General features: G+C 53.6%; 1 protein-coding gene across 1 annotated transcript; it reads right to left on the bottom strand.

Annotated features, from left to right (window-relative positions):
- Positions 1-3,406: 3,406 nt before the first annotated feature.
- M421DRAFT_415480 (ketoacyl-synt-domain-containing protein) lies at positions 3,407-11,350 on the bottom strand. Its single transcript, XM_033590715.1, has one exon. The coding sequence runs from the start codon at positions 11,225-11,227 to the stop codon at positions 3,821-3,823; it is 7,407 nt and encodes a 2,468-aa protein (XP_033454706.1). The 5' UTR covers positions 11,228-11,350; the 3' UTR covers positions 3,407-3,820.
- Between the last annotated feature and the right edge of the window lie 561 nt (positions 11,351-11,911).

An 11,911-nucleotide genomic window follows, 5' to 3' on the forward strand; every position in this document is an offset into this window, starting at 1 on the left:
GTTAAGAAGCTATAAGCCAAAACGTAAAAAAGCATACCCTACCCATCCGCCAGCCTAGGTAGGATAATACGCCCTATTGCAGTAACACCTTATACTAGGGTAACCTACTTACAATTGCTAGGCTGTAGTTTCTTCTATTTCCTAGGTTTCTCTATGCCTGTAATAACAAGCTAAGAGGATATCTTACCTATTATAAAGCTAGACTTATTAAAGTTCTAGGTGTCCTTATCTGTAATACTATACTTTGTCTTTCTTAATTAAACTAGGCTAAACTAGGGCTAGATAAGCGCTGAGTCTTCGCAGGCAGCTCGCTGGCAATTGTATAGACAGCTCCATCGCGTGCGCAGCTCTAGTGTACGCTTGATGAAGTTATCAACCTAGTTCTTGCCTGTAGGCTTCCCACCACGCTCCCTTAGCAGTCTATCAGCCATATCTTGTACATGCGCCTTTAAGGGTGGTATTCCACGTAGACTCTCTTCAAGTATACGCTGTATAATCGCCTCCTCTTCTAGCTTTGTAAGGCGCTTTGATTTTATCTTGCAGTCGCGTTAAGGGCGTTGTCTAGCGCGTCAGTCTCAGATTGTTGTTTGTGGGATGTTATAGACTACTGCAGCGCGTCTTTCGCTCTGTATCTGCTTAGACTCAATATCAGAGATAGCAATAAATATATCTCCTTCAGTATAGGTCTTTTGCATGTTGCGTTGTTGTGGCATTACGCGTTGTTGCTGCGCAGGCGGGGCGCGGGTGTTTAGTGGGCGACTCACTTGGGTGGGCGACTCGCTTGTGAACCACGTTACTTAGAGTATAGATAGACCTAAAGCTCTTGTAGAAAACACACATCTAGAAGGTAGCAACAAAAGGAGAGATGACGTTCTACACTATGTCTAGGATTATAGCATTGTTATAGGGCCTGTTAGTCCGCAAGTCACGATTAGTATACACAGTAGTGGCACGTCTAATTATGGTATACAGATCCTAGATATAGTTAATAGGGCAGGGAGGCAAAGGCATAGACAAGGCAAAGATTTGCAAGCTAGCAGTGGTCTAGAACAAGTGTCTAAGGCGGACGCTAGGGGCCTATAAGAGAACACCAGTGGCTGCAATTAAGAAAGAGAGTGGAACGCCGCCACTATCCCTGTACATACAGGTGGTGACCCTCTAAAGGGTAGTTATAACAACAAATCACCTAGTTATAAAGAGGATTAAAGAGACACTTAACAAAGTATAGGCCTTAGCCACTATAGGTAGACAAGCAGCACAACAGGGCAGGCCAGCGAGGATCCTCACTTAGCCACAAACCAACATAGAGGGCGCCCGCCAAATAGGGAGAAAACTTATTAACAAACAAATAGCGCGTAGGCAGGCTAAGGCTGCCGCTTAGGCTGGCGGATGGGTAGGGTAGGCTGGCGGATGGGTAGGGTATGCTTTTTTACGTTTTGGCTTATAGCTTCTTAACTAGCAGAGATACGCTTACATAATCTAGTATTCAATAGAAGCGCCTAGTATTACGCCTTCTAATAAAAAAAGAATTAGCTAATTCTGCCTAGTATTAGCTAAGTTATTAACACTACCTAGCAAAGTATACCTATTAATGGGTATGCTTGCTAGGTACCCCCCCTTTTTTAACATTTTCTAGCCTCTAGCTTATACATTTTAATAGTTATAACAAAACCTTCTACTACAAAAATATAGAGGTGGTTTTTCTCTTTCTTTTCAGCCCTAGTTTGCTAGAATCCATGTATTATTGATAAGGTTTTGGGGGGTACCCACGAAGGACGTTGGAGTATACCCATTCCGCCAGCCTACCTAGAGGAGTCTAGAACGTTCTGCTTAGAAATACAGACAGAGGAGAGGAAGCATAAATACCTCTAGCTCTCCCCCCTCTGTTTACTCTGTAAATAGCCTAGCAATCTCTACCTAGTATCTAATATAATAACTTGTCTATTATATTACATAACCCTACCTTACCTCTATTAGGCTATATGCTTCCTATTTAGACAAAGCTAGTCTAGATTTGTCTAGGTCCTTCTAGACTAGGAAGAAAGTAGTCTAGTCCTTCCCCTACTTTCTTTACAGCATAATATTGCAAAGGTGATTAGAGACCTGCTAATAAGGTACGTTCAATGCTCTAGCAGTGCTGTAGATACTGCGAAATTAGCCAGTGTAGAAGGCCTAGATAGCAAGGATAACTCTGCCTTCTCTAGTAGTATTCTAAAGTTGTTGTTGTTGAGGCATGTTGTGTTAGGGTAAAAGGTGGTCGTGCTAAGAGAAAGTGGCTGGATTGGTAATATGGCCGGCTCGGTGATAATCTACGTTATACAAGTTTTTCTCCTAGTTCTAGCGCTTTAATGGCTGCAAGCGCAGCGTTAACTAAGTTTATATTAGTAGAGTTGTTGCGTGTTGAAGTTTAGTAGCTGTTGCGATTTTGGTGTTTGGAGCGGGCGTTACGCCGTCACACACGGTATATGTGGCCGAGAAGTATATGACCGAGCTTAAAGTCAATCCTTATAGGTAAGCTCGCTGCCGCTGCTATGAAAGTACACATAACTTCCGATTAGTGAACGACAAAAGGTGGCCAGCGTGGATTCCATGGAGTTGTTGCACAGTTGTTGCACACTACGTCAACGCCAGTGGCACGATTGTGGACTTGTCCATTGCGCTGCCATAGCTCATCGGCGTCTACAGCTCCGATTCGATTGGAGAATGTATCTACAAAGTACTAGAGGAGTTTGGTACAACGTGGAAGAAGCTGGGACACTTTGTGGTGGACAGCGCAGCGTGCAAAGATGTGGCGATTGAGTACTTAGCAGCACGATACGCGTTTATTGCCAACTGGTGCCGCCTTCGTTGTGGCCCCCATACTCTTGACTTAGGCAGCCGAACAGTGATGTTTGGCGAGGAGGAAGCCGCTTCTAACAACGCGCCAGTACACAGTACACGAGAGGACGAGGAGAAGCTCATGGCGGAGTGGCCGCAGCACGGTCCCCTTGGTGTTTCTGGACATCACATCTCACGTCAGTACGCCGAAACAGCACTCCAGCTTCGACCGCTTTCAACATGTCGCACATACCGAAGATCCTACCAACAACGATCAGTTGCTATTGGCTGTAGTCATGGCGTGAGTCACTCGCTGGAGCAGTCGCTGCGCTTCGTTCGGGCGCAGCTTACTCTTCCAGCAGTCCATTACACAGTAGTTACTGAACCACATTATCAAGAAACGACAGGATACCGACAAGTACGCACGTGAACGGGGAAATAAGCTATCCGCAGCGCCAGCATGGATGCGATCGGGCGAGCTATCGGTAGCGGACTGGACTGTAATGACAGAGTACGTTAACGTAATAAAGCCACTGAAAACTGCGATGGACCGGCTGGAAGGATGCGGGAAGGCTTTGTAAAGGCTCAACGGGTGATTTGGTGCCATATACAAGGTTACAACTACGTTTGAGCGGCTTATCGCCGCCTTCGAAGAGAGCCTGTTGCCATATACAGAGGTTAACTTCGAACTGAGTGACGCTCTAGAGGACTATATAGCTGTCAACCTGCGTGCCGCAATCGCAAAACTAAAGCAGTATTATAGCAAACCCAGTGTCTCCCCCACTTACTACGAAGCAATCGTACTCGACTCGCGATATCGTAAATACTATAAGCTTGCTTAAGCACAGGACCCAGCGCGATTGGTGGCAACCGACGCAGCTTCTCGGCGACTTTGGTGCCTCTATAACCATCATTCAAATCAACTGCCCGGGTTTAATTAACCTGACTTGATTTATCCCATCAGTGCATGCCAACCGCAACTCGCTCACACTCGACGGGCACGCTACTCGGCCCCAACCATTAGAAACTTACGCGCAACATCGGCACAGATCGAGGCCACGCTATCACCTTTGAGTATTCGCAGCACAGGCACATCCAGATTCAAAGCCTGCTGGAACCAAGCGCGGATCTCAACAGCGATGAGGGAGTCGAGGCCGAGGGAGATGAGTGACCGGTCCGGCTTGATGGAGTTGGGCGCCATTTGAAGCATGGTCTCGAGACGCTGAGCAAACGCGCCCTCAATGGCGGCGGCGGCCTCCTTCTCCGTTATGCCCGCGCTCAGCTGGCGCTTGAGGTGATCCTGCTGGTGCTCTGCGGATCCCAAGCCCGAGGACGCTGCCGCTGCCGATACGTCACGCGAGTCCATCACGTAATGTGCGAAACGAGGGTTGGAATAGAATGGGGGACGGACAGCGGCTTGGTCGTCGTCGATGAAGGGGTCGATGCCAGCAATGATGTCCCATGAGCGGTCATGACACCGGTCCGGGTGGCTGTTGGCCACGGCCTCTGCGAAGAGGTGATGTAGGTCTCGTTCGGACATGAGCTGAAGCGAGAGCTTGCCCAGGTGCTCTTTGAAGCGGCGGTCGCTGCGCGCGACGTAGCCGACATCGGTGATGAAGCCAATGTGCATGACGGACGCGGGCAAACCGGACGAACGCCGGCGGGCGCACAACCCGGCCATGAACAGGTTCGCGGCGTGATAATTTGACTGCCCGGCATTGCCGAACACGCTGGCCAGCGAGGAGAAGAGGACAAAGAAGTCGAGTTCCGGACCGTTGCTGCCAAACACTTCGTCCAGGATGGCCGAGCCATCGACCTTGGGTGCCAGCACCTCGTTCAGCGCCTCGGCCGTGGTATCGGAAAAGAGCTTGTCCTTTAGCACCATGGCCGCGTTGCAGACGCCTGCAATAGGCGGAAGCTCGGCCGCGATGCTTGCACAAACACTGTCTACGGAACGCCTGTCCGACACATCCATACGGTACACGCGGACAGTGGCCCCGAGTTGGCTCATCTCCCTCAGCCAAGCGGCGTCAATGCTGGCATTGCGGCTGCTGAGCACGACATGGCGCGCACCATTCTCGACCATCCATCTGCAGAGGGAGCGGCCCATGTCCCCGGCCATGCCCACCAGTAGATACGTCCTGTCTGGACGAAGCAAGCTCTTGATATCGAGCGGCCTAACAGCCACTGTCATCTCTTGTTGTGTCCAGTCGACAATGCTGGGGTAGCCCCGGCTGCGGAACGTTGCGCCTGCCAGGTTCTGCACAGGCACTGTAATCGCTGTCGAAGTATGAAACACGGCGGCGTATGCAGCCCTGAGCACGGCAGCATCAAGACAGGAGGTGGAAATATCAGGCTCACCCAGCTGGTGGACGCTTGCGGCGTGTGGGAGGCTGGCGATAAGTGCAGGTGGTGATGCTAGGCTGAGGCCAATGAAGCAACCAATGTCCTGTGGCACGACTGCACGCAGTGCTCGCTCTGTGGCATGCCAGTGAACTGAAAGCCAGCCACTAGGAACGTTGGTCGTCTTGGAAGTAGCAAGCAAAATGGTCTTGCCTGTGGCCTGGGCTTGAAGGCTGATTGCAGCGGCAAGCCCATCTGTGCTGGGTTCGTAGACCAGGGCTCGACGGTCGCTGGGTATGCGTTGGACAATAGCCTGGGCAAACAGCTGGGTGGCCATGTCCACCAGCAGCGCCGCCTCCGCCTCTGCCTGCCCTCCAGGCGGCATCACGAAGACGCTCTTGGCCACTATCGAGGTGGCGTCCACGTCCGACACAGCAAACGCGAGTTCCAACGTATCCTGTGTGTTGCCCAGACAGAGGAAGCAACGCGTTCCCAGCGCAGTCGAGTACTTGACGTCCACGACGCGTGCGCCCTCGACGGCGACCAACGGCGCCGCTTCGCGCAAGCCAAGCTGCCCGTTCCCGCCGTCCTTGGCGCACAGCTCGACCCGCGTGGCGTTCTTGGCGACCCGCCGTTGGACGGGCCGGTGCCTGGCGCTGATGCGATCGTTCATGGCCTCGTCCGGCACGATCCTTGGCACCCACAGCTGGTCGCCCACTAGTCTCAACTCGGGCTCCATGGTCCACCGCACCTGGACGGCGTCCGACCGGCCCGCAAAGACCAGCCGCAGGAACACAGCCGCAACGACCGCGGGCGACGTATCAGCAACGCCGCGTGCCTCGAGGTCGAGGAACTGCAGCGCGAGATGCGGCAGCTCGACCGGCAGGGAGCGACCCAGACCGACGACCATGTTGGACAACGGACTCGCATCAGCGGCCCCGCTCGTGAGCCATAGCACCCTCCGTGCCTGTGCAAACAGCTGCTGCAGCTTGCGTAGCCTGCTGGTCGTCATGGTGTCGGCGAAGAGCGGCGCATCGAGCTCCGTCAGACAGAGCACCGATGAGAATGCCTCGATGCCGCCGCCACTCTCGAGCGAGTCAATGCTGTCCACCACGACCGTCTCCTTCCACTGCCTAAGCAGCGCCTGCAGGCCCTGCCTCAGCTTGGCCGCAGCCGGGCGCGTACCACCAACGATGAGAAGGCGCTCCTGGGGGAATGTGAGCGACGCGGCCAGTGGGTCTCGGAGGACGGCTAGCGGCTCGTCGATGGCCTGGGTGACCATGACGGAAAATGTGTGCTTGGGCAGTTCCGGGAAGTCGTAGCTGACGGCGTTGACGCCAGAGAAGCGCGTGCTCTGCAGCAACTTGTCCCACTCGCTGACGGAGACGCCAGGCTGGAAGCGTCGGCCGTCGTCGACACCGAGCCACCAGCCAGGCAGGGCGCCCATGATGTACGTTGCTGCCATGGCGGTACCAGTGGCCTCCATGAGAATAAGATAACCGCCAGGCTTGAGAAGCGACCGCGTGTGCTGCATCGTCTCGGCCAAATTGCGAGTCGCGTGCAGCACGTTGGCAGCGACAATGACATCATACGCTCCTTCCTCGTAGCCCTGACTCGCAACGTCCTTCTCGATATCGAGCACGCAAAACTTCATCTTGTGGACATGGTCGGCAAACTTGTCCGCCGCGCGCTGGAAGAAGCCCGAGGAGATGTCCGTGTACGTGTACGACGAGTAGCGCGAGCCGATGCTGTCAAAGATGCTGCGTGTGCTTCCGCCCGTACCCGCGCCGATTTCGAGAAACTTTGCGCGTGGGTACTTGTGCGCCAACTGCCGGGTGACACTTGCAATCGAGGCATTCAGCCGGCGTGCAAAATCGCCCTCCATGTAGAAGCGGTTGAGCATATTGGCTTGCAGCATGACTTCGAGGATCTGCGTCTTTCCGCGCACGACCGACACGAGATGCTCGCTGATGGCACGCATCAGTTCTAGCTCAATTTGGCCGGGAAACTTTGTGTGCAAGTCGTGGATTGTTTCCCGCGTGTCCTCAACCCAGACCTGCTCCGCGATGGGGTTTCGCCCGCAGTGGATATCTTCCAGCTTGACTGCAATTGCCTCGAATAGCCGTTGATGGTGCCAAGCAAGTGTCTTGATCTCCTCGGCTGAAACGCTACGGACGAGGTCCCGGAAGTAGAACAGTGCAGTTCTTTCCATGATGTGAATCAATTCGCGCGTCCTCTCAACGTCCTTCTCGTTTGTCTCTCCCACATCTATCGCGCCAGTAGTAATGTCTACCTCCCACACCGTCCGTGAGAAGATTCGGCCGTCTTTGGCAGGCATGTTGTCGGAAAGGAGCTTCCAGGAGAGGCCCTCGATTTGGATGCTAGTGGCGGTGCCCGAGGAATCAAGGACGTGGATATCGCCGACCATAGCGGACGAGGCCAAGTGGGTGACGAAAGCGTCGATATCCGTTGTTGCTCCTGGGCGTGACAGTCCTCCTAAGCGATTCGGATCGACAATGAGGCGGTGCAGAGTCGTCGGCAGAAACAACGTTTCAACGAAATCCGTGGTGGCGGACGCTAGCGGTATGAGATTGGCCTGGAAGGCCAGGTCTAGAAGGGCTGGGTGCACCAGATACTGCTCGTCGTCGTCGTCGTAGTCTTCCTGGCCCTGCCAAGTAGCTGTTGTTCGTGCGTGGTCTTGACTACGCTCAGCGCGAGTGAGCCCCCGGAACAGGTCTTGATAGTCGAGACCCAGGCGCTCCATGGACGAGTAGAAGCTCTTGGGATCTACCGCTGACATTTGAGAACTAGTAGGCACGACGCGTGGAAGGCCAACATCATGCGCGTCTCCCATATGGACAACAATGCGGCCGCTTACCGTCTTTCTCGAGGTCCCGGATGCCTCGTCTACAAACGTGTAGCTGCTGAACCCGGCCTCCATCACGTCCTTTTCTTCATTACCCTTGTTCAAGACTTTCAATATAAACATTGTCTCAATTCCTGGAGAATTCTCTTCCAGGACAATGGAGTGGTGGATGCTTACGTCCCTAAGCTCAATGAGTTTGGCAGAGCGGTCCGACTTGAGATACTTGGACGCCTCGATAGCCATGGTGACATGTGCAGCAGCCGGGAACAAAACCTGACCCTTGAAGCCGTGGCCACGCATCCAGGCCAGCTCGCTCAGTCGTAGGATGTTACGCCACCTCATCTCATCATCAGTATCGTCTGGAAGCCTGCGCCCAAGGAGCTCGTGTGGAGCGTTCTTGCGGAGCCGGTAGTTCCGAGAGATGCGCCCCTCTTTCCAATATGTCTTGTCGTGGTCCCAGGGATACGACGGGAGATTCTTCAGCATCTGTGGCGTCGCCGTTTCCAAGGCGAATGCTCGATGGTAGCCCTCGAAGTCAACAAAGGAGGGACCGAGGGTGGCCCATACGAGACCGAGACCGTCGGAGAAAGTCTCGATTGCGTCTTCGCCACGACGCAGCAAGCCAATGTAGGGGGGAGAGGAGTCGAGCACCGACTTCAGAACTTGGGTTGCAGGACCTTTGAGCGCCGGATGAGGTCCCATCTCTATTGCTACCTCAAACGGGCCACCGTTCCAGATGGAATTTTCGACAGCTTCTGCGAACAGCACTGGCTTCACCATGTTGTCGACCCAGTACTGCCCTTTCAGCATGTCGAGGTCGCTGTCTTCAATCAATGCGTCTCCTAGCACGCTGGAGCACCAAGTACAACTAGGATGCGGCTGGTTGACGGTGATTTTACACGCCTCCAAAGATGCCAGGTACGCTTCGGCGCAAGGCAGCATGTGATGGGAATGGTACGCAGTATCAACCACAAGCTGCCTGGTGAACGTCTTCTCGGCGTCGAAATGCGCCTTGGCTTCTTGCACGGCATCGAGATCGCCGGAGATGGTAACACTAGAAGGTGAATTGCTTGCCGCTGGGCTGATGCGTCCCGCCCATTGTGGTTTTGCGCAGAACTCAGCCGCCGCTTCGTATGATATGGCCGCCGCGAGCATGCCTCCTTTCTTTCCATCGGGTCCACAGGATAGGTATGCGTAATATCCTCTGTAGTATGCAATGGCCATGGCGTCTGCGGCGGAAAGGATACCAGCAGCATATGTGGCTGCGATCTCACCAGATGAATGGCCAACTGTGGCGTTGAAACGAACGCCCGCAGCTGTAGCGAGGTCGACCATGGCAATTTGCAATGCGGTGCACAGTGGCTGGCTCAGCACAGCCTCGTTTAAACGTGAGATTTCTTTGGGCGCCAGCAGCTCTTGTTTAAGAGACCACGAGGGTGGATCGGGTAAAGTAGCCAACGCGGCCTCGCTGCGTTCGATGGACTCAGCAAACAGCCGGCATCTCTGAATCAAAGACGCACCCATGGTGGCCCACTGAGCACCTTGACCTGTGAAGATCCCAAGGACAGCCGGCGCATCATCCTGGTAGAGGAGTTGTGGACGAGAACCAGCGCTACTAGGATCGGCAGTCTCTATAAAATCATCCATATGCTGGAGAAGAAGGTCGCGTGACGGGGCTGAGAAGCTGTGCTTAAAGTCGAACAGGCTGCGCTTCTTCTGAAGGAGCCAGGCCATATCGTCGAGGCGTAAGCTTGGATTTGACCGTATGTACCGGGCGTGCTCCCGGACCATGGCCACTAACGAAGATGACGAGCATGCGGAGAACAGTAGAGGTCCGTGGAAAAAGGATTCTTTTTCTGCATCTTGTCCCGCGACCGGCTCGGTATCGTAACTTTCGAGGATGGCGTGAGCGTTGGTACCACCGAAACCGAAGCTATTGACGCTAGCTCGGCGGCAACATCCTGGAGTCTCTGGCCACACCGTTCCAGACTGAACGAGCTCGAGGTTCGTGTAGTAGGGCTCGATGGCCGGGTTCAGTTCGTTGAAGAGCAGGTTGGCGGGAATGGTGCGATTTTGAATGGCAAGGGACGCCTTGAGCACGCCGGCCAATCCAGAACAGCCCTCTAGGTGACCGATGATGGTCTTTATCGACCCGACATACATCTTGCTTGAGCCCTCATGGCGCCTTTCTGCTGGAAAGAATGTTTCAGAGATAGCCTGCGCCTCAATGGGATCTCCGGCTGCGGTGCCAGTTCCATGGCACTCGAAGAACTGGCAACGATCTACGGTAGGATCGAGGCCAGCATTCTGATATGTGGATCGTATGAGCTCCGCTTGCGCTGAGGCACTAGGCATGGTAATTCCCTTGGTACGTCCATCCGAGTTGACCCCCGTCTCCCGAATCACGCTCTCGATGTGGTCGCCGTCAGCTATAGCTTCGCTGAGTCGTTTGAGGAGAACTGCTGCACATCCTTCGCCTCTTGCATATCCGTCTGCCGTCTTGTCCCACATGCGGGATCGAGAGTCCGGCGAGAGCATATGCAGTTTTGACTCCGAGATGTACACGGCGGGATCAAGTATCAGGTTTGCGCCAGCCACTATGGCCGTCTTTGATTCGCCACTCCGTAAGCTCTGTACCGCCTGGTGTAGAGCAACCAAGGAGCTTGAGCATGCCGTGTCAATGGTCATGGACGGTCCCTTCAGGTCAAAAATATACGAGATACGGTTAGCGATAATGCTCCGGGCTGTTCCCGTTGCGGCATATGTTGGCAAAATTTCGGTATCTCGCATTTGGAGGTCCCACCAGTCTGCCGTCATGAGCCCCACGTATACAGAGGCTTGCGAGCCGCGGACGTCCTCTACCGAACCCGCGGCCTCCATGGCCTCGTACACGGTTTCAAGGAGGATGCGCTGTGCGGGATCCATGCCCTCTGCTTCCAGAGCGTTGATCTGGAAGAAGGGGGCATCAAATGCACTGATATCCTCTGAAAGAAGGTAAGACTTATTCTTGACGTTTGTACTGCCGTGGAAGCTCCCATCTTTGTTGTAAAAATTGGAGAGGACCAGCCTGTCTTCGGGAATATCGGTCAATACATCCCGTGGTTCTTTCAGCAGGTCCCATAGCTTCGAGGGGGATGAGGCGCCGCCTGGAAACCGGCATGCCGAGCCTATGATGGCGATGGGCTCTTTCACGGCTGCCATGTTGAGAATTGTGCGCGAAAGAATAGACTATTGGGGGCATAGAAAAATGGCCGTTCTGCTGTTCTTGAAACAGCAACAAAACAAAAAGATAACCGAAAAGAGCGCTTAACAGTGACACAACAGGCCACAACGGTTCTCTCTCCGTTCTCTTCACAAGCAGAAGTCGATGCGCTTACATTATAAGTTCAGACTCCGAAGCTTCCAGAGTTCTTTCGGCTCCACAAGAATAGGATAGGTACCGATATGCAACGAGTAGAACTGGAAACGCTTCTGATTGGCTGTTAGTTGATGCGGCAGCTACGATATACCCACCACGGCTTTTTATTTCCGGCTAAAATCAAAAGTTCTAGCCGCTTTCCCTATTCCCACAGCATGCAGTCGAGCGCAAAGACGTTTATCCGAGCGGGAATATCAGCATGAAATTCCGTCTCAAATGGCCATTAGACAATCGTATAATCCTCGCTTAGTCCTTGCTCGCCTTTCATCCGCCGGTCCCCCCTCGATATTAACAAGCCCTCACACGTGCGTGCTGACCGGGCCGAGTCATTTCTCAGATCGAACAAACGACTAAATCTCGTCCCCGTACCCTTTTGATATTCATCCGTCTCGCGTGGATTTCTCAATCGTGTAAACAATAACCATGACGGCTCTCCAGGAAATTTTTGAAAGACTAGAAGCGCACTC

This window comes from Didymella exigua (genome assembly GCF_010094145.1).
Source record: "Didymella exigua CBS 183.55 unplaced genomic scaffold M421scaffold_1, whole genome shotgun sequence".
NCBI lineage: Eukaryota > Fungi > Ascomycota > Dothideomycetes > Pleosporales > Didymellaceae > Didymella > Didymella exigua.